The 24071-nt window shown below is 37.0% G+C and overlaps 1 protein-coding gene across 2 annotated transcripts in view; it reads left to right on the top strand.

The window, feature by feature from the left end:
* Nucleotides 1-23365, top strand: part of TMEM135 (transmembrane protein 135) — a 303343-nt gene extending 279978 nt beyond the window's left edge. Inside the window, exons 6-14 of one of the 2 annotated variants that reach the window (XM_024987169.2) lie at nt 487-528; nt 3224-3370; nt 7286-7355; nt 10562-10729; nt 12716-12779; nt 13735-13811; nt 17970-18068; nt 18857-18924; nt 20972-23365. In XM_024987169.2, the coding sequence (XP_024842937.1) occupies nt 487-528; nt 3224-3370; nt 7286-7355; nt 10562-10729; nt 12716-12779; nt 13735-13811; nt 17970-18068; nt 18857-18924; nt 20972-21104 (868 nt within the window). In that variant the 3' untranslated portion in view covers nt 21105-23365. 2 annotated transcript variants of the gene reach the window in all.
* The last annotated feature ends 706 nt before the right edge of the window (nt 23366-24071 follow it).

Genomic DNA, 24071 nt, shown 5'->3' with positions numbered 1-24071 from the left:
ACCTGCCAACTGTACGTTGCTCTGCATTCACTGCATTAATAAGTAAAGAGGAGTCAGGACCCTGGTTGACCTGTATATAAAACACACCCAGTGGGTGTATGTGGCCTTTTTCTTCACAACAAATTGCTCCCCCAGGATTGGGTAGAATGAAAAATACTCCACTCGCAGCCTTCCTTTTAAGTCCACATAGATCCCATAGAAGATTGCATTTAAATCTCCCTTCAGCCTACAAATTTGAGAATTGAGCTTTGAATTGTGTTAGTATGACGTGGGGAGGCGTTATCATTTTAATCATTTTGTGTTCGGTGGCTTGCTTTACTGTTCGTTGTTTGTTTGACCATTTGTACTGCTCAGATCACTGTCCTAAAAGAACTTCATCTTAACAGAAAATCATTTTCAGGAAAAATTTTAATAGCTATTTAATACTGCTGCTTTATATTTCAAAATAAGTTACCATTTTATTATTGTAAATTTTTATTGTTTTAGGTGCAAAGATGGTTTGAAAGGATTTACATTCTCTGCACTTAGGTAAGTTGCATCTTTTATATTATTTTTATGGTTAGAGAATTTATGTTAGCTTTTTTTTTTTAAATGTAATGTCATTGTACATAATTATTTATTTATGACTCTACTTTTAAGTTGAAAGTAATTTTAAAAGTTACAAAAGTGGCTTTGTGGTCATTTCACTAACAGAGTAATTTATTAATTTTCCTCCTAAAAATAAATCAGTCAGTCAATCACTATTTGGGGGGCCTATTGTGTGCCTTATACTATAGGGTGTTAAAGAAGATTACAAGAACTCTCTGTTCAAAGAGCTTGGAAAGACAAAGCTACACGTGAACAATTACTGGAAAACTAAGTCCTTAATTGTGTGGCACCAGATTATGGGCTTCGTTAGGGCAGGACTCATGTGTTATCAAACACATTTTGGATTATAAGCTTCACTAGAGTCACTGGCCTCTTCGTTTTACCTGGTAGTTCATCTCTTATCACAGTAATTGACACATAGTGGATACTGTAAAGATGTTGGTTAGCACTGAATTTTATAGTTCATCAAGCATTTTCACATACATTAGGAAATTAAACTTTTATAATATTGAATGGAATATTTTGGTTGTGGAAATTCTTTGGTAATAATAACTAAATCATAACACACAGCAGTAATTTCTTTGTGTCATATGTTTCATTAAAGATCATGAAACTTATTAGAAAATATCTTTTTATTGTTGTTGCACTGGCTATATAGAATTCTTTGTTAAACTGAAAGTTGGTAACAAAATCAAAAGTTGGTTTTCCTAGAGAAAACTTTACCTTATCCCTGAATCTTTCCTTAGACTCTGGAATTCTTGAAATAACTCACAATGTGCCTGATATTTGTATGTGTTTTCTTCAAATCTGCTTATAATGAAGGACTGACTTGGACTATTTGCACTTAACATTTTCTCTGTATTATAGGAACATATTCTGGAAAGGTGGTTATTAGCTCTTGCTAGTTCTGTCAGATAATAGTGGAAGTTATGGGAATAGAAAGAGTCAAGGACAAAACCATGAGAGAAAAGCCAATGCAGAAATCTGAAAATAGACTTCTGAAAGTAGACTAAGCCTGATTCCTCATAGTTTAAAGCATAGTTAGCGTACAAAGCCTGAAGACTAAGAATCCAGGCATTAGAGTCAAATTATTGCAAGTTCAAATAATCGCAGTTATTTCTGGCTGTAACAGGATGCCTTTTTCATGTTAACTAAGTCATGGAAATTATGGTACCTACTTCATAGTGTTGCTGTGAGGGTTAAATGATATATTCGTAAAGTACTCAGTACTGTGTCTGTCATATAGTCATAAATGCTCAGATTGCATACTATATTCATTCACTGTGTATTAACTAAGTATTACATGCCCAGCACTATGCCAGGCACTGGATGTAATAGTAAAGAAGGGGTTCCCTGAGCTGTGAGAGCACAGAGAAAGGAGGTTTGCAGCAGGGGCAACTTCTCCAAGGAAGTGAGCTCTACTTTGAATGGTCAGTCCTGGCCAAAATAGCGACAGTGTTATGAAAGGTATGAGAGATTACATTGTATCTGTTTTAGCACAGTTTTGTCTTCTTAAAGAGCAGCAGTACAGATCCTAAACTCTCCATTCACATTTTACCAAGCAGTTACCAAAGGAGGCACAGCTGCCCCCTGGTGGCAAACAGTCTCATTGCATGCTCCTTTGATAAACTAGATGTTTTAAGTTTGTCTTAAGGAGATGGGTTTCTCTTGTTGATAGGAACCATTTTCTCAAACCTAAGAATATTTAAATTTGTCATAACCCACATGTTCCAGAATTTTAGTGTGGTGTTACCGATCTCCTGTTTAACTGTATTTTGTGATGTTTTCTGAAAGTTCAGCAGCCACAGTTGACTAAGGAAAGCTTAGTTATTCTTTGTAAGAGCAGCAACTCTTTTGGTGATGGTACAAAGAGCAGAGATGAAAACTCCAATAAAGGATACTATGAGTGATATCTAATGGTTGGTAGTGTTTTCTTTGTACTGTCTTTGGAAAAATATAGTCCAGTTCTCATGAGACATGATGTCTTCTCCTAGATATTAGATTTTCCCAAGAGAAATAAATAGATTAGAATAACATCAAATTTAAGATTTTCTAATGAAATAATGTGGGGAAGACACAGAACCTTAACACTTTCTGTTTCTCGTTACTTCCCTTTGTTTCTCGTGTGTGTATAGATGACCATCCACTGTATTGTAGCTGTTTTGTGACTCACAGTGACATTAGATATAAACTTAGAGTGAAAGACGAGAAATGCATTCAGTTTTAGCTGTCAATACATTTTAGAGAAAAAAAAAATTTGTCATTAATTAGTAGATCCAAGTTAATAGTTCATCTGCTTTTCTGTTTGAAAAAACTTTAAGGTGCATAATGCCTTAAAACAGGCTGTGACCTAAGTTAAAAGGTGCTTCATCCAAGTGCCATTCTGTATTCACTTGGTTAATTGGATTTTTAGATGCCGCATTTGTTAAATAGCTGTTAACAGTTTCTGAGTATTCAGATTTCAAAAGTCTATTTTTTTAAAGGATGTTTAGATTTTATATAAGTTGCAGAAAATATTATTTCAAATGATAAGGTTCTGTTCACAGTGTATTTGTATATAAACAAAATCAGTTTATTTTCTCATTGACTTTTTTTTAAGGTGAAAAAATGCCTCTCATTGTGTTCTTTTCTTTAGGTTCATTGTTGGGAAGGAAGAAATTCCCACACATTCTTATTCACCAGAGGCAGCCTATGCAAAAGTGGAACAAAAGACTGAGAAACATGAGGAAAAACCAAGAGGAATGAATATAATTGCTCTAGTCAGGAAGCTTGTGGATTCAGTGTGAGTTCTTTATCTTGATATTTTAGCACATTTTGTCACTGTTTTATATGATATTTTTGCCATGCCAAAGTTTTCTTTTTGTTTTCAAGTAATGGATTTTTTTTATATACCAGAAACTGTGCATAGAGTCTTATAAAAAGGCACAGGATGGCGATAGAGTGTATTTATTATTTCTGGCAGGACTATAGACCATTATATGCCTTTAAAATACATTTACATGCAATTGAAATCCTTTCCTATTTCAAACTAAGCAGAGTTGCAGGAGGCTAGAATAGGGAACTTTAGGAAACAGATTAATATATGCTATGAACAAAGCTAGTGGAGGTGATGGAATTCCAGTTGAGCTATTCCAAATCCTACAAAATGATGCTGTGAAAGTGCTACACTCAATATGCCAACAAATTTGGAAAACTCAGCAGTGGCCACAGGACTGGAAAAAGTCAGTTTTCATTCTAATCCCAAAGAAAGGCAATGTCAAAGAAGGTTCAAACTACCGCACAATTGCACTCATCTTACACCATAGCAAAATAATGCTCAAAATTCTCCAAACCAGGCTACAACAGTACATGAACCGTGAACTTCCAGATGTTCAATCTTTATTTAGAAAAGGCAGAGGAACCAGAGATCAAATTGCCAACATCCGCTGGATCATCGAAAAGCAAGAGAGTTCTGGAAAAACATCTACTTTTGCTTTATTGACTATGCCAAAGTCTTACTGTGTGGATCACAACAAACTGTGGAAAATTCTTCAAGAGATGGGAATACCAGACCACCTGACCCGTCTCCTGAGAAATCTGTATGCAGGTCAAGAAGGAACAGTTAGAACTGAACATGGAACAACAGACTGGTTCCAGATCAGGAAAGGAGTACGTCAAGGCTATATATTGTCACCCTGCTTATTTAACTTATGTGCAGAGTACATCGTGCGAAATGCTGGGCTGGATGAAACACAAGATGGAATCAGGATTGCTCTGAGAAATATCAATAACCTCATATATGCAGATGACACCACCCTTATGGCAGAAAGCAAAGAAGAACTGATGAAAGTGAAAGAGGAGAGTGAAAAAGTTGGTTTAAAACTCAACATTCAGAAAACTAAGATTATGGCATCCGGTCCAGTCTCTTCATGGCAAATAGATGGGGAAAGAGTGGAAACAATGATAGACTTTATTTTTCTGAGCTCCAAAATCACTGCAGATGGTGACTGCAGCCACGAAATTAAAAGACACTTGCTCCTTGGAAGAAAAGCTGTGACCAACCTAGACAGCTTATTAAAAAGCAGAGACATTACTTTGCCAACAAAGGTCCGTCTAGTCAAGGCTATGGTTTTTCCAGTAGTCATGTGTGGATGTGAGAGTTGGACTATAAAGAAAGCTGAGGACTGAAGAATTGATGCTTTTGAACTGTGGAGTTGCAGAAGACTCTTGAAAGTCCCTTGGACTGCAAGGAGATCCAACCAGTCCATTCTAAAGGAGATCAGTCCTGAATATTCATTGGAAGGACTGATGCTGAACCTGAAATTCCAATACTTTGGCCAGCTGATGTGAAGAACTAACTCATCTGCCAAAGACCCTGATGCTGGGAAAGATTGAGGGCATGAGGAGAAGGGGACGACAGAGGATGAGGTGGTTGGATGGCATTACTGACTCAATGGACATGAGTTTGAGTAAACTCTGGGAGTTGGTGATGGACAGCGAAGCCTGGTATGCTGCAGCCCTTGGGGTCACAAAGAGTCTGACACAACTGAGTGACTGAACTGAATCGAATGTGCCAAGTGTGGAAAGGAAAAGGAAAAGTTCTGAAAGATGCAGGTAGATGTAGGAATAATGAGGAACAAACCTTAGGTAAAAGATATGTTGCAAGAGTGGAACTTTTTAGAGCTTTGGAAATAAAATAAGTATTTGTACATTATACAAAGAAATGTATATTTCATACAAATATATGTTCAGTTACATTTCAAATATTTAAGGTATTTTAGAAAATACATTTAATGGTTTAAAATTGGAATTTCAGCCAATTAAAATAATCTTGTAGTGATATTTTAGACAGTGTAGAATGAGGAGGCAATATAGAAAGTTAGGGGATCAGTTACAGGACGCAGATGCCCTTTAAGAAATCTGAAGACCTGTGTTTGACTCATTTTGCCCCTCTTGGCCTTGGGACTTTAAACAAGTGATTTAATCACTCTGTACTCCAAAGTCCTCATCAGTTAGCTGGGGGCTAATAACCTCTATTAAGGAGTATTGCGTGCATTAAATGGAATAACATAAGACTTTCTTCACATGCAGGAGCACACAGTGGGGTACTCAGAATTTTTATTGAACATAAAGACTTTGTCTCCATTTTAGCATACACAGCAGAAGAAGGTAATAGCAAAGAAAGGGATAGTAGACGGCTTGAATAATTGTGGCAGTGAACTTAATTGTGCTAGGGAACCCTGTTAATGGGAAGCACATCAACAAGAGTCACAGGGGAATGCAGAGAATGTGTGATGTGGGTGGACGAAGCCTTGGCTATCAGAGCTGATCCAGTCATGGCAGAACTTGTCAGGGCAGCCTCAGCGAGTCTGCTGGTGTGAATGCAGGTGCGAGATAGAGGCAGAGCAGATCATATAGGAGATGGGTGCTGCAGCACGTGGGAAGCCGTTTCAATGGAAGGCTAGGAAAGAATGGATGGGAGTGTGGTTGCTATCGGAATGTTAGTTCACTAACAAAGAGAGTTGAACAGTCTCTCTGTAGTGCTGGTGGCCATGCTGAGAGATGCCTTTGAAGAGGACACTTAGACGTGTCCACAAACTTAAAAGTTTGGAGAGTGATGGTTTACATAAGGCAGCCCTTCTCTGATTCACCCCTTTTCAGGCCCCTCGCTTTAATCACTCAGCAGCTTGGCGAGACCAGATACGTCATATCATTCTAATGACAAAAGGAACGGACTGCTGCTGTTGCTCTTGACTCGGAGAGGCTGCCTGTGCGCTCCAGCTGCAGAGCAGCGTTGGATTTCGGAGAAGGTCTTGGTAGTCAGTTTGCAAATGGAATTAGAGAGCCAGAATATCACTCTACAAGTTGTCGTTATAAACAAGAAAGAGTTAATGTGTTCCAACCATGAAGATAATTAGTTAACTGTGGTCTGAAAGAGTTATAAAGACTGCTTATTTTGGGACATGAACTCGTTTAAAGAGAGAGAGAGGGAAAGTTAAGGCCGCATTAGGTATTCTACTTATTCTTTATGCCTCAAGTGAATAAATATCCTGAAATCGACATACCAAGTAACTAAAATAAGTGTCTTGAACAGTAGTCTTCCCAGCAGAAATGTTTATTAAACACCAGAGGACTAATTGGTTTACAATTAAATAGCAAATAACTTACTTTGAATTCCCACATGATCTATTTCTATATTTATTTTAAAAACGGAATTTTAAGTTCTAATACTGTATCATGTTTCTTTCACAGATGTTTTCTCTCAAATATAATTAAGTATAAATTCCTGTAACCTGAGCGCATTCTCATTATGATTTTTGCTCAAGTCCTGACTTCATGGATGATTTATGACCGTTATATGCTACAATGAGCAATCGAAAACTTCCAAAAGATTTGGCAGAGTATAGAGATAACATACACGTATTTTTCATATCTAGTCACAAATATTTACCAACATGGCTTTCTGTTCCACATTTAAGCATTTTGACTGCAGTCGCGTATTTTACAGTGTGTCAAATGGTGAGCAGCAAAGGAAAAAAAAATCTGTTATCTTTGCTTCTGTATGCCCCAGGAAATCAAAAGATGTACACATTTAGAAATGAGTTGATAATGTTTTTTCCTTTTTTGGTTAGAGAGTTTTAAGCAGATCCACACACAGACATACACACATGTACACACACACAATTTAACTTTTTTTATTCCTTTGGTTTGTTTTCAGATGTAAGCATGGACCAAGGCATAGATGTTGCAAACACTATGAGGATAATTGCATCTCTTATTGCATTAAAGTAAGTATATAAAATCTAATAACCACAGGGAATGTGTATGGAAAGAACTTATTTATTAAAACATAATTTCAAAGTAAATGGAAAAATTGACAGTAATTGCTATAATTCTTTGCATTTGACTTGCCGAGTAAGATACTTCTGAAAAATAGGTGACGATTTAGCTTTTAGGATTCACTTACCAGATCTTTTGTTAAATAATTTTGAAATTGGCTTGCTTATTTAATGTAAAACAAAATATTCGGTTGGCCAAAAAGCTTGTTCAGATTTTCTGTACCGTCTTGTAGGAAAACTCTAACGAACCTTTTGGCCAACCCAAAAGAAGGTGAAGCAGCAACAACAAAAACGACTGAGAAATCAAGTCATTAAAACTAGTAAATGCTTTGCAGTGTATCCTCATTAGAATACATCTGAGAACAAAGCCCTGGGCCGTGCTGTGCGCTAGGGGCTCAGCAGCCACGCACATAGGCTACCCAGTCTGGGACAGTGGCATTTGCTTTTGGACTTGTGAAGCTGTTACATTTTTTAAGGCATGAAGGTAACTGGAGCATGTCCACAGTTGTTCTACATTAAGAAGTTAGTTATGCCCACTGGCATAAATTCCCCACTCCCTAATATATGAGTGTACCAGAGCAGAGCTCCCCACCCCCACCCCTGGCCCCCATCCCCTGCCGACCACAGCCCACTCCCCCTGATCCCCACCGACTCTGGGAAGGAAGTGTTGTCACTGCGGTTAGTCTGGCACAGGTGGTACCATCTGCTGCAAGTTCTTTAGTTCTGGACGGTGCTCTCACAATCCTGACGCTGTACAAAATTTATGCTCTTTGTCACAACGTCTAATCCCCACCTTATGGATGATGAGAGGAGCAGAGCTGTATAGCACCTCAAAAGACAGCCTCCTGATGGTCCCCCTCGGGAGGGACTGTATCGCATTGGTGCCTGTGAATGTGAGTGCCTGTGGCTTGGTGTTGATGGTGGCACTCAGCCAAGCCAACACTTACCTTTAAAATCCTCAAAGATGGAAGCAGGGGTAAAAGCGGTAGAGTATTTTTTCCATCGGGCAGTAATTTCTGCTCCACTCCTTCCAAATCTGATTTCCTGCCCCATTTTTAAAGTGGCAAAAAATAAAAAGAAAAAAGAAAGGAAAGGAATGTTGCCGGCAGCCTCAGAGTCTGCCAGCTCCATGAGAGGGTTATTATTCCCTCCAGCTCAGGGGAATTCTACTCTAGGGGGCAGATTTCAGGAAGGAGACTAAGAAAAGTATTCTGACTAAATTAGAGGTATGTGAAATTTTGGGGAGAGGAGAGATGATTTTTTTTTTTAATTATATGAAAAAGTTAGTGAGAATTACTGACTTATGATAAAAAGTAGTCATTCTTTCAAATGTGTACCAGTACTATAAACTTTCTAATATGTATGTACATTGTAATTAATATTATGTCCGTGAATGTAAAATTGTTTGGAGATTTGTGGGTGAGGAATTTATCCCACAAGTATAGTTAAATATTCTGACAGTGCACCTCATTATTCCATGGGCTCAGTTGCCCCTCCTGTTAAATCAGACCCCTGAGTAAATACTCACATGAATTACATTCCCCCAAGCTCACTGTACTCCATTCACACTAACTCTTGGTTGATGCCTGTCAGTCTCTTTTTTGGCTCTGTGCGTTTTTGTCCAAGCTATCTGAAATGTCTTTCTCCTGCTAGTTCCTTCTCTTTTGTGTCTGTTGAAACGTCCAGTCCTTAGTAGTCTTCCCTTACCAGTAATCTAATGTAGGTGGTTCTTTTAATATCTCACCCAGTGGCCTGATTATTTCCTTCACAACACCTTTTGTATTCTGTAATTATGTTTGTTTACATATTTTCTCTTCTTCTGATGGGCATGGAAGCTCCATGAAGGCAGGACTTTTGTGTCCCCTTCGCTGCTGTGTCCCCAGCATCGAATGTAATCTTTGGCACACAAGAGGCATTCACTGAACCTTTCCTGAATACATGAAAGGGTGAATAGATGGAGGGATAATCGATCTCTTGAAAATAGCATGAAATGATTGAACATAAGTGTGATCTTTGAACCCTCAGGTTAATATTACAAGATTACCAATGACAAGATATAAGTGTGATCACTTCATGAATTAACCAAGGACTGAGCAGTTTCAGTTAAACAAATGTGTGATAATTCGTACTAATTGATTGGACAATTTAATTTTCATGTTTTAACCAGGTATTAGGTAGCTTCAGATAAATTGATGACTGTTTATTCATAGTAATTCAGAATTTTTCTAAAAGAAGGCTGCTATCCAAAAAATACAAACCTGGTCTTTGGAACTTAGCAGCAAACACTAAGAATGTCGACGTTTTTCCATTCCAGTGGGGGTGAAAGAGAAGTGTTATAGGAGATCCATATTATAGTGTATTGGTCAAATCATGTTTAAAATACTTTTAAAAATAACATTTTGTTTCAAGATGACTGAAATTTTTCAGTCTCTCAATATTAAGTGACCTCAAACTTCATTTTCCTAAGTACTGAAATGAAATTGACCAACATTATCATCCTCTCCCTTCCCTTTTACACTATAAATAGTTGTAGGTAATATGGGGAAATGGTGACAGGAAATGTGGATTTATAGCAAATTTGCTTTTTCAAATTTTGTTTAGTTTACCTTAAAGGTACCATTCCCTGGAAATGCTTTAGTCTGACACATTGAGCACAGAAATTAAAACCTGGCTAGATTTCATTATTTTCCTGGAAAATTCTTTAAACTTGATCATTTAAATTTCTGTTAAAATTTCCAAAAGCATTTCGTTTTGTTAACCGTTTTTTGTGCTTTTTTGGATTTTTTTTTTTTTTTTTTTGGAATTTCAGTGCTTTTGTTTCTAAAACTCATTTGTGGTTTAGGGATTTTAAATCCCAGTTATTGTCAACAGAATGTCAAGAAGTAGAAGTCTGGTACGTAGACAGTCTTAGCCAGTGCTTGGGAAACTTTTTAAGTCTTGGTAAATCGTAGAAAGTATATCCACTGCAAGCTCTCGTGATTATTTTTAAGGTAATTCTTTTAAAACTGTTTGAGGTTTTAGGACTTAGTTTTGAAAATGGCTACTAGATAAGCTTAAAATTTTTAGTGCTATTTTGATTCTGTGACAGTGAAGTTTATACCTATCAGACTTAAGAATTTGGTTATAAATCAGACTTTGCTCCCAATTTTCTCCAGGGTTTCATCAGAATGTTTAGCGTGGGATACTTGATCCAGTGCTGCCTCCGAATTCCCTCTGCATTTAGGCATCTGTTTACACAGCCATCCCGGCTACTTTCTCTCTTCTACAATAAAGAAAACTTCCAGCTCGGAGCTTTTCTGGGCTCTTTTGTTAGCATATACAAGGTAAGGCTTTTAACAAATAGCATAGCATCACCAACGCAATGGACACGAGTTCGAGTAAGCTCCGGGAGTTGGTGATGGACAGGGAGGCCTGGGGTGCTGCAGTCCCTGGGGTCGCAAAGAATCGGACACGACTGAGCAACTGAACTGAACTGATTGTTAAAATGAGATAACAGCCTTAACTCATCTGTCACTTTTCTTAACACTTCTTTCTGTAGTATTCATAAATATCACCAAATAGACATAATACATTGGGAATAGAAGTTGGGGACATTTTGTCTTTTAAAGCTTGAAAGTTTGGATATATTATATTTATTCATGATATTAAAGACTTTTCAAAAACTCCTTTTTTTTCAATAATGTAATCACTGAGAAATTATGAACTTCCTAATATTTCTAACGTCAAAAGTGATATTAATACACCTGGCCTGCGTGTTTTTCTTAATAACATTTACTACCTAAGTATTAATTTAAACATCTTCAGACCCTTCTAGCTGATATCAACCCTTGATAAAACCAGTAAGAATTTTCAGGCGTAACTTATATAAATAATGAGTTATTTTCCATCTCCCTCCCAATCACTTGTTCTACTACACTCTCTCAAATAAACAAAGTTAATGTTCTTCCACCTCTTTCTACATGTTCCTGTAAATGTACCCACACATATATAATAAGCACACACCTAAACATATATACATGGATCATCTGTGACATAGTAAGTACTCTGCAATTTGAAGTAATGGCCTTTTGTTTATTGGGAATCACTGATATGTAAATTATATTACTGACATATTTTATTAAACATCTAAAATTTATATTCTAAATTAAAATGGTAAAGTGTGTTAACTAAGGTTGAGCTGTCTGCATATGCGTGCACACACACAAGTATAGACACAGTTGTTTAAAAGAAACTGCTGTGAAAAATTGAATTCTGGAATTATTTTGTATAAGATGGTTATGTATCATTTTATGTAATTACCTGTAAAAGGTAAATATGCTGCTGCTAAGTTGCTTCAGTCATGTCCGACTCTGTGTGACCCCATAGATAGCAGCCCACCAGGCTCCCCCGTCCCTGGGATTCTCCAGGCAAGAACACTGGAGTGGGTTACCACTTCTTTCTCCAATGCATGAAAGTGAGAAGTGAAAGTGAAGTTGTTCAGTCGTGTCTGACCCTCAGCAACCCCATGGACTGCAGCCCTCCAGGCTCCTCCATCCGTGGGATTTTCCAGGCAAGAACACTGGAGTGGGGTGCCATTGCCTTCTCCAAAAGCAGTCATAGACAATATATAAATGAATGAGCATGGCTGTATTCCAATAAAACTTAATCACACTGTATTAGAATTTCATATAATTTTCATGCGTCACAAAATATTTTTTATTTACTTTTATCCCTTGAGATATGCAAAAACATTCTTAGCTTATGAGCCATACAGAAATAGATGGCAGGCTAGATTTGGCTAGTGGGTCATAGTTTTCTGACCACTGCTTTAGAGAGTTGATTCATTTTTATAGCAATTCTAGGTCAAAAAGGCCTTCTCATGTGGCACTAGTGGCAAAGAACCCACCTGCCAACCTAGGAGACAGAAGAGATGCAAGTTTGATCCCTGGGTAGGGAAGATCTCCTGGAAGAGGGCACAGCAACCCACTCCAGTATTCTTGCCTGGAGAATCACTGTAGCCTGGAGGGCTACAGTCCATGGGGTCTCAAAGAGTCAGACGTGACTGAAACGACTGAGCACAGCACAAGATAAGAAAAACATGTCTTCTATTAATAAGTTAATGAGTTGACCTTCATTTTACCATTTCCAGAGCTCTTCATTTCTTTTTTTAATCTAATTTTTTTTGTGGTATCTTATACCTTATTTAATTTAAATAAGATCACCAATTTGCCTCCAAGGCCAGCTGATGACTCACCCATTACAGATGTTACATGCAGTTTTTCTCTTAGAACTGAAACAACTGAAGGAATTGTATTTTCTTCTTGATACAGGGTACTAGTTGCTTCCTGCGCTGGGTCAGAAATCTGGATGATGAACTGCATGCCATTATAGCTGGTAAAAAAGTATAATATATATATTATAAAATATATATGATATACATATATTATCACATCAATCTATGATAGGAGTGAAGCAGAAATGGTTTTCAAATTCATCTGATTTCCTTGTATCTTCCTTTTTCTAATAGAATTCCCATCAAGGCACTAGCATTAATATTTTGTACTTGTGAAGTTGAACATACCAAGGCTCTCTTGCCATATGATGTTTTGAGTTGGCAACATAATGACTTGGGTTTCTGTCCTGCGACAGGCCAGAAATTCTAGGGAATGTGTCACAAAAGAACATAAAATATTAATAAGTGACTTGATTTCTTACAAGCATTTTTATTTTACCATTGGCAGCTGACATGTTTTTAAATAATTTTTTAAGGAACTCAAGTAATGTTATAAACATAAAAACTAAACATTTTTGGTAAGCTCAGTATATTTTATTACTTAAGCTGACTAGATGATTTTTCAGATATTTTTAGTAATGTCCCTGCTATTAGTATTCCAGACCTCCCGCCACCTTGCTTTTCCATTTATAGAATGAAAGCAATGGAGAGAAGTGTGGTGACAGCACTAAGTATGGTTTGAGCTCTTAGGACAATAAATGAAAGAATATTTCTGCTTAAAATGAGAATGATACTAGTAGCCTTTAAAAATTGTTGTATTTGGTAAGACCACTGCTGTTTTTAAAAGTTTAATTTAAAATGTGAGGTTTCTTATGGTATCAGAACTGTGGTTCCTAATTCTGAAGGTCAATTTTTAAGTTTAAAAAAATATTATAAAGAAGAATTCACCCCATTTTCATATCATTGCTTGTACTACTGTCCTCGATTTTGTTATAGCAAAAGTCAGTGCTAAATCCATTATTTCCTATTTAAGTGAATTAACGTTTCTGAGTGACGTAATAACAAAGAAGTACTTTTGAGTTCTGATCGATTTTGCCTTATTTATTATTGTTTCAGGATTTTTGGCAGGAGTATCAATGATGTTTTATAAAAGCACAACAATTTCCATGTATTTAGCTTCCAAATTGGTAGAGGTAAGCAAACATTTTTATGTATATACAGCCAAATGATATAGAGCCTTTTAGCTACTTCAGCAACAATATATATCCCAGTTTCAAAAGCAAATTCTAACCTTATGAAAGTGAATCTTTATGAATCTTTACAAAGCCAGTTTTCCTATTTCTTCTTTTTTTCTCTGTGTCATTTTCAAATATACACAAGCATAGGAAGAATAACGTGATAATCCTCATGTGCCCGTCATATAGCTTCAACACTTCACAGCATTGGGCCAGTCTCCTTTCATCTATACTGCTCCAAATCCCCAGGTACCAAATTATTTTAAAACAAATCCCAGACGTCAAGTCACTCCATTCATAAACAACTCAGGAGAAAGAGTCCTTGAAAAATAAAACTAAAGGATAAAGACTCTTTAAAAACAAACAAATCAACAGTACCATCAGGGTATAAACAAAATGCATATCACCCATTTTAGAAGTCTGCTAATTCTTCAATATTATCATTATCCAATTAGAACTTACACTTTCAATATTACCTCACACATATCTTTTGCAGTCCCTTTGTTTTAATTGGAGTTAGTTTTATGTTAAAATGCTGTATTACTGTATAATGAATATTAAGTAAAAATCACCTGCATAGGTAACTTCTTTGAAAAAATTATTTTATGTTCTTTATTTCATGGACCACTCATATCTTCTTAAACCCCCTTCCAACCTGTTGAAACACCATTCTGTCTTGGTCATCTTTCCCCTTTTCTTATTAGTTTCACTTTAGCATTCCCACAATCCAGAAAACCCATCTCCATGAATTATCCCATTTCTGGCCATATAGATGTGCTGAGAATCCCTCATAAATACCCTGCATGTTCACCCTGTCCGTTAGCCCTGCTTTTCCTCTCTTACTTAGTTGTTGATCCGAGACCTCTTGGAAGATCGCACTTTTATAAGTGTGGTCAGCAGGCTAACATTGGTCCATGAACTGCACATTACCAGTTCATGACAAAGAAAGGATAGAAATTGAGAGGAAGCATTTGGAAACTTTAATAGCACCTCAATAGAGTAATTTGTTTTTTGAATATAACAGTAAAAATTTAGTTCAACTTTGTGTTTAAATTTTTTTTCCAATAATTCATTTTTATTATAAAAGCATCAGGCCATGACAACTAGAAATTTGTTTTTTAAGAAGTGGTTCTTATGTTTGAGAAGCAGTACTCAATGTAGTCATTTCTGAAATTCTCTTTGGTCCTTTGTCCTAGACAGAGTAGTTGCTCTTTCCTCTGGGGAGACAACATATATTATATATTAATATGTACACATACATATATACATGATAGACATAAATATACATACATACACATGTGATGGTCTGCAACCTAATCTGTATAGATATCTTGTTAGAGTGCATTAGTATTTGTTATGCACTAACCAGGTTTACACCAGTACATGTTTAATGAATGCATAAATGAAGGAAAAGTAAGAAGTCAGGAAATCCCTGGAGTAACAGGCAAATTTGGCCTTGGAGTACAGAATGAAGCAGGGCAAAGGCTAATAGAGTTTTGCCAAGAGAACGCACTGGTCATAGCAAACACCCTCTTCCAACAACACAAGAGAAGACTCTACACATGGACATCACCAGATGGTCATTACCGAAATCAGATTGATTATATTCTTTGCAGCCAAAGATGGAGAAGCTCTATACAGTCAGCAAAAACAAGACCGGGAGCTGACTGTGGCTCAGATCATGAACTCCTTATTGCCAAATTCAGACTTAAATTGAAGAAAGTAGGGAAACCACTAGACCATTCAGGTATGACCTAAATCAAATCCCTTATGATTATATGGTGGAAGTGACAGATTCAAGGGATTAGATCTGATAGACAGAGCGCCTGATGAACTTTGGGTGGAGGTTTCGGACATTATACAGGAGACAGGGATCAAGACCATCCCCAAGAAAAAGAAATGCAAAAAAGCAAAATGGCTGTCTGAGGAGGCATTACAAGTAGCTGTGGAAAGAAGGGAAGTGAAAAGCAAAGGAGAAAAGGAAAGATATGCCCATTTGAATGCAGAGTTCCAAAGAATAGCAAGGAGAGATAAGAAAGCCTTCCTCAGTGATCAGTGCAAAGAAATAGAGGAAAAAATAGAATGGGAAAGACTAGAGATCTTTCTAGACAAAGATGGGCACAATAAAGGACAGAAATGGTATGGACCTAACAGAAACAGAAGACATTAAGAAAAGGTGGCAAGAATACACAGAAGAACTATACAAAAAAGATCTTCATGACCCAAATAATCATGATGGTGTGGTCACTCACCTAGAGCCAGACATCCTGGAATGTGAAGTCAAGTGGGCCTTAGGAAACATCACCACGAACAAAGCTAGTGGAGGTGATGGAATTCCAGTTGAGCTATTTCAAATCCTGAAAGATGGTGCTGTGAAAGTGCTGCCCTCAATTTGCCAGCAAATTTGGAAGACTCAGCAGTGGCCACAGGACTGAAAAAGGTCAGTTTTCATTCCAATCCCAAAGAAAGGCAATGCCAAAGAATGCTCAAACTACCGCACAATTGCACTCATCTCACACGCTAGTAAAGTAATGCTCAAAGTTATCCAAGCCAGGCTTCAACAGTACTTGAACTTGAAGTACGTGAACTTCCAGATGTTCAAGCTGGTTTTAGAAAACGCAGAGGAACCAGAGATCAAGTTCCTAACATCCACTGGATTATGAAAAAAGCAAGAGAGTTCCAGAAAAACATCTACTTCTGCTTTATTGACTATGCCAAAGCCTTTGACTGTGTGGATCACCACAAACTGTGGAAAATTCTGAAAGAGATGGGAATACCAGACCACCTGACCTGCCTCTTGAGAAACCTATATGCAGGTCAGTGAAGCAACAGTTAGAACTGAACATGGAACAGCAGACTGGTTCCAAATTGGGAAAGGAGTACATCAAGGCTGTATATTGTCACCCTGCTTATTTAACTTATATGCAGAGTACATCATGAGAAACACTGGGCTGGAAGAAGCACAAGCTGGAATCAGGATTGCTGGGAGAAATATCAATAACCTCAGATATACAGATGACACCACCCTTATGGCAGAAAGCGAAGAAACACTAAAGAACTTCTTGATGAAAGTGAAAGAGGAGAGTGAAAAAGTTGGCTTAAAACTGAACATTCAGAAAACTAAGATCATGGCATTGGTCCCATCACTTCATGGCAAATAGATGGGGAAACAGTGACAGACTTTATTTTGTTAGGCTCCAAAATCACTGCAGATGGTGATTGCAGCCATGAAATTAAAAGACACTTGCTCCTTGGAAGGAAAGTTATGACCAACCTAGACAGCTTATTAAAAAGCAGAGACATTACTTTACCAACAAAGGTCTGTCTAGTCAAGGCTGCAGTTTTTCCAGTAGTTATGTATGGATGTGACAGTTGGACTATAAAGAAAGCTGAAGACTGAAGAATTGATGCTTTTGAACTGTGGTGTTGGAGAAGACTCTTGAGAGTCCCTTGGACTGCAAGGAGATCAGCCAGTCCATCCTAAAGGAAATCAGTCTTGAATATTCATTGAAAGGACAGATGTTGAAACTGAAACTCCAATACTTTGGCCACTTGACGTGAAGAACTGACTCATTGGAAAAGATCCTGATGCTGGGAAAGATTGAGGGCAGGAGGAGAAGGGGATGACAGAGGATGAGATGGTTGGATGGCATCACCGACTCAATGGGCATGAGTTTGGGTAAACTCCAGGGGTTGGTGATGAACAGGGAAGCCTGGTGTGCTGCAGTCTGTGGGGTCACAAAGAGTCAGATACAACTGAGTGACTGAACTGAACTAAATGAATAGATCTGACAGAGAAGGGAAGACTTGGATGCTGTACAGAAAGCACTGAAGAATACATGACATGAAAGAGGTAGAAATCAGGTGCTGTTGAATTTCACAGAAACGTGTTATTACTGGCATCTGGGGGCTGGGGTGAGGGGCTGAGGGAAAGGAAACAGCTGACACTTAACTCTGTCAGGGAAGATATACCTGTAATTTGAGCTCTGGAAGGAGTGTTAGGATTTTGAAAGGTAGAAAAAGTAGTTGTAGATAAGGAACGCCTTGCTCCACTTTGTTGTTAATGCTATTTAAAGTTGTTTTCCTTATAAATCTCCCATTATGCTTGTTTTGCAGACAATGTATTTCAAAGGCATTGAAGCAGGAAAGGTGCCCTATTTTCCCCATGCAGACACTATCATCTATTCCATCTCTACAGCGATTTGCTTCCAGGCAGTAAGTATAGCTTTTTGAAATGAGAAATAGAATTATTTCTGTTTCTAATGTGTATTAAACCAATGAGGGGAAAAGAAAGGCCTAGAAGCATTTCCATTTTTTACACTGTATGCTTTTTTGTCTTATTAGCAAGATAGCTGACAAGTATCCAATCACTAAACATGTTAACTTAGTGGGCCAGGTCATGTTTTACGAACACAACCATTTTAGGTTTCAATGGAGTACAGTTTTTTAGGAAAATTATCACTCCAGTATCTTGGCTAGAATGCCCTCACTTAATTTTACTTCTGGAAAAACAGATCCCATGGACATAAATAAGAATAATTGCATTTCCTCAACATTACTCAAGCAGTGAGGACAGGGATAGAGTCTAGTTTAATAAAAGCATTATTCAGTCTCTTCAAGTTCTATAATCACCATTATTGATGTTAATGATCTTAGGACTTCTGCAGAGTTTTGGGGATAGCTTTTATTTGCACTTTCTCACGATAATCCTTCCAGGTTGGTAAACTCATTATAATTAGTGAAGTGCCAGCTATCTAATGGATATCTAGTAAATGCTTCCTAATAATAATGACTGTTAACTCAATCATTATTTCATGTACAATATTTTTGTTTGAAGGCATATTTACAAAGATTCTAGAAAGTCAACTTACACTTTTTTTTCGCTGTCGGGGTATTTTTTTTTTTTTTAACACAATGAGCGATAAAAATAGAGATAAAAGTATTCTATTGCCTAAGACGGATAGTGTTTGCTGTTTACTAAAAAAAGTCTCGAATAATTTTAGGCTGTCATGGAAGTTCAGACCTTACGACCATCTTACTGGAAGTTCCTTTTAAGACTCACCAAGGGCAGGTAAGATATCTATGAGATATTGTAACTGATTATGCTGCTGCTGCTGCTGCTGCTAAGTTGCTTCAGTCGTGTCCGACTCTGTGCGACCCCATAGATGGCAGCCCACCAGGCTCCCCCGTCCCTGGGATTCTCCAGGCAAGAACACTGGAGTGGGTTGCCATTTCCTTCTCCAATGCATGAAAGTGAAAAAATAAAGTGAAGTCGCTCAGTCATGTCCGACTCTTCCCGATCCCATGGACTGCAGCCTACCAGGCTCCTCCATCCATGGGATTTTCCAGGCAAGAGTACTGGAGTGGGGTGCCATAACTGATCATAAAAAAAAAAAAAAACAATTACCACAAAAAAGATTTTGAATCTTTTTGTCTACTTGAGGGAGTACTCTTTGGTAAGGTAGCTATCTAGGTGTAAAACAAATTTGAACTAAAATTCAATAAGAATAACATGGGATGTTTCTTTTTGTTTAAAAATACTAAACAGATTCATTAGAAATCCTGTCTAAACAATAGACTCATGTCCATTTGGGAAAAATAATGAAAAATAATCACATTCTTTTACCTGATTTTTGTAAGCATATTTTTCTTTGCCTTTACTATCATGTTCTGTATTGGTGCTGGTGTTTGCATTTCCTGATTATAATCTAGTGAGAGGCAATGTAGCCTGATACACAGACTGTGAGTTTGGGAGTTGAACAAACCTGGGTGTGACCCCAGCACCAGTACCCTTTGCTGTGTCACTGGTTGGGAAAGTTGTTTACCCTCGTGAGCCTCAAGTTTCTTTCTCTCTACAGTGAAGCAATAATGCATACTTGTTATGGTTGTGGGAAAATCAATGTTTGTGGCAGCCCTTAGCACTTAGTAGGCACTCAGTAAATAGCATCTGCCATTGACTTTGCTGTCATTAATAGTAATAGTAGAAAACAGTTGTATAGCTCTGGCTGTGTCCCAGAAGTGGTTTTAAGATACACACATTAACACACACAACACACATACACATACATATGTGTTTAATGCTTTAAATAGCTCTGTGAGATAGGTACTAGGTACTGTTAATATCTTGGCGTTACTTGTGGGGAGATCAAGATGCACACAGAGTTTAAGCACTTGCAGAATCACAAAGCTAGTAAAGGATGGAGCTCGGGTTGAGCCAGGCAGTCTGGCTGCAGAGTTCTTCCTCTTAGCCATGACACTGTGTAGTATTATTATTATTAAATCATTAAAATCTACATTATTAATCTATATTGTTATCATTTGATCATTTATTTCTTTGTCATTTATGTTTCTTTGCACATCAGTGAGTTTAACCCATTGATTATGTTGGAAGGGAACTTAGCGTTGGGAAGGAGCTAAAAGTCACATTTATGGGTTCTTGGAACAATGACACTGGCTAATGACTCAAAGCTAATTTCACCCTGGTATCTTCCCTAGAGAAGAAGAGCTTATAATCAGGCAGAGAGATGCAGAAGGTCCATCCTGCACATTAGCTGAATATGTGTCTTTTAAAAATTTCTTATCTTTTAGGTGATGGAGAAAGTGAGGGCATGTTTTTACTCTGTTGTGTGTATTAGAAATTTGAAAACCTATAAGCTGTTTCCTCTTCATTAAATATTTGCACATTTGAATGTATTTTCTGTTGATTGTGAGACATTAAAATTTTAGTTATGGGAGGAATTACCTTTAATACCTTCGCTTGTCTGTAAATGTCAGCTCATTCATTATATATGTAGCTTCTTATAATTGTATTCATCCATTAATCAAGAAAATCACAATGAACCTATTTTTCTGTTTGACACAATCTAGAGGAAAGAGCTCTGGAAGGGTTTGAAATGATGGTGGTAATCTCTGGGGCTTCAGGTTTGGGGACTAGCATCTTTTCAAAGAAAACTTGAGACAGTGTATCTTGAAGAGTAGCAAAATGACTTTTCAATCTGCCACTGAGTCTCTTGCCGTGTCAGCTCTTCTGTCTTCCCATCCCATGAAAGATAAACGAAGCGAATCATCTTCTTTTACGACATCATTGGGTACTCATTTCCTGTGTCCTTGTTTTACAGGTTTGCTGTCATGAACCGCAAAGTCCTTGATGTTTTTGGTACCGGCGCATCTAAAAACTTCCCGGACTTCACCCCTAGGTTGGACCCAAGATACACAACTGTAACGCCAGAGTTGCCCATCGAGTTTTCTTGAAGATTACTGTAACTTATTAATGTGACTTAATGTTTCATTATTTTGTCCTGAAGAGTTAATTATGCTGAACACAAAGAAGAGGACCCGAGCTTGAACTTCAGTGTTATTTCAATGAGGGATGCTCTTTTTTGTTTGATTTTCTTACCAATCAGAAATTCAGAAGCTTTTTAGCAAAGTGTTGCTTAATAATTAAGCTCCCTCTATAGCCAGAATCTCATTCTGGGTCACTGTAGTGGTTGAAATTATGATATATTATCGATTAAATTATGTCTACAAGCAATATTAAATAATCTATGTAGAAATATAGTAACAAATAAGAGTATACTTAAAATGACTTTAAAAGATGTTTTAGTTCATTCCAATATAATTCTTGGTGGAAACTAAGAATATAGCTGCATTTTAAGATACAAAAGGATCACGGGTACATGGATTTGATCTGTATTTTTTTTTTTTAACTTTCGAATTAGTAGTGAAATGTTATGGGTAAGGAGTAACTCTTCACAGACAATGCTGCTTTATTTCATATAGAGCAATTTAATTGGAGAAAGTGGCCATTCTTGCTTCAGGGATGCAAAGACGGGTCTCATACTGTTTGGATAAAGGCTGTGGCATCTGTGGTTTCCTTCCACTGATACCTTCATATGTCCCCACGATCCGCTTAGCTGGGCTCTTTGGCAGCCCAGTGAACCTTATGTGTTAATGGTAGGTTAGAATCAGGTGGAAACTGACAAATCTGATACAGTTGAAATGTCTGTTTTAGTCTCTTATGGCAACGTTACACTTGAATATTTAAAAGCAAATGAAGTTATTTTTAAACCTCCTCCTATCGGTTCATTATGTTTGTTTTCATTTATAAGGACTGGATTCATCATAGCTAAGTTTGTATGCCATTGTCGATTTAGAAGGGATCAAATTCTATGGAACAAAAGTAGTTTGGGCAGGTTTGGCAGTTTGTTCCCTCAGCTGTTTCACTTGTTTGACAACTAAAAACATTCTGAAAATCCAGTGGTTGTGAAGAAATACATGTCATCACTAATTGGATGCAGATTCCCTAGCCTGTTTTTAAAAACTCATTATCATCATTTTTACTCCTGTTAGAGCAAGGAAGTGACAAAATGTAGTCACTGCTGATTGTGAGTTAGTTCAGGACCATTTTGATTGAAATACCATCACTCTTTAGAGTTTTTCAGGGACAAGGTATTCTTTTCTAAGTTAATACAAGGCTGAAGTGGTTGTGAAATCTACAATTAATGTAACATATAGGGATAATGGTATATTTTTTTAAGCATAATTTTATTGCTGAAAAGTCTTAGGCTGTTGTAAATTAATTATGTTCTATAGAATTATGTTCTAAATTCTACGCAGTAGAACATGTGTTGCAACAAGAATTATAACCCAAACTTTAAATGCTTAATCCTCTGTATTAAATTTCATCAAGCCTTGTATGCTTCTGTTTGCATGTAATCCTAGTCTGGTTGTTATGGCAGATTGAAACCCAACAAAAAAGACAGGCTCTGGTACCATAGTATCAGAAAGAGCCATTTTAATTAGGCCAAAATTTTGCATTATGATTAACTTTAGGATGACTTGTCTGTTAGGCAGTACGGTTAAAGGATCCTTTTGGCTTCAGAATTCCACATTGATTAGTAAATTCAGTTTTAAGTTTTCATTCCCTGGAATCAAAATGATGATTGCTACTGTGTTTACCTTTAAAAACGAAGTATTACAGCAGTGAAGAAAGCACTGCTACTTGCATCTTATTTTCTCTATTCAGAAATTACGTTTATAGTATTTTTCCTGTCCAGTTAAACAGAAAACTTTTAAATCCATAAGTTGTTTTCATTCACAGTAAAAAAAAAAAAAAACTATGAAATTGAAAGACAAATTCTACTGAAATATGATGAGATTGTTTAGTAAAATTTTACTGGTCAAAAGGTACATTTCTATGATCTATCTTTTTTAACACAAGCTATGGTCATTTTTTATTTTATATAAAATGAAATAGCCATCATGAAGCAGAGTATAATAATGAATGTATAGCTGAAATGAACAGTTAACTAGTTTGCAGTGGTGAATAGAGAAGTACAATTTTATTTTATTGGGACAGGCTGCAAAGTATAGTTGTTCGAGCAGACACAAAGAAACTGTGTTTGTGTTCCTGAAGACAATCAAAATGAATGTCTTTCTACCTCTGACTAACCAAGTACTGATTGACACCTTGGCATCGTAAATAAAGTGAAATAGATGTCTCCATTCCACAATATGTTTTTTAGTCCAATTTATATGCTGAAGAAGTCCTATCTGTGCTAAGTTTCCTTCCACTAGACCTGAGTACATCAAACACTTAATATGCCCTCTTAGTATTTGCTACATCTTTATGTAGACTGAAAAACAGAGCATTGGGGTGCTTAATAGGATTATGAGTGTTTCCTGTATTAATTAGCTATTTCCTGAATTAATAAAATCTTAGCATTAGTACCAACCAAGTAAAAAGAAAAGACAAGTTGCAGGATAACAGATTATCTCAAATCTGTCAGATTCTTACCCATTTTTCATCCAATAGTTTAGTCCATTGTATTACCCATCTCTGAAAGAAAACCGTGATTCAATTGTCTTTTTTAAAAACAAATTCTATGATTTCTCCTATAACCTATAAGCATCGTTATCTCTCAGTTGATGCCTAGTATACTTTTTGCTCTCATTTGTTCTTTAGTGAGTATTCATTTAATAGAGTTTTATCTTCTTTACTCTTTGCTCTCAGACTTTATAACTTACTTTCTTCTGGAACAGACTTGTCTTTCGTGAGGAAACCCAAATCAGTCACCCGTCACACAGTGTGTTCATGTTGAGCTTGCCTGAGTATTCATCTTCCTGTGGGTTTTGTCTAGCTAACAGCTCACTGATGAAATCATTTCTGCTTGCATTTTATCCCTGCCCCGAGTTTCTGAGCCCTCTGACAGTGCCTCG

Source organism: Bos taurus, chromosome 29, assembly GCF_002263795.3.
Source record: "Bos taurus isolate L1 Dominette 01449 registration number 42190680 breed Hereford chromosome 29, ARS-UCD2.0, whole genome shotgun sequence".
Lineage (NCBI taxonomy): Eukaryota > Metazoa > Chordata > Mammalia > Artiodactyla > Bovidae > Bos > Bos taurus.
Note: the sequence above shows the minus strand (reverse complement) of the source record. Positions and strands in the feature narration are given on the sequence as shown.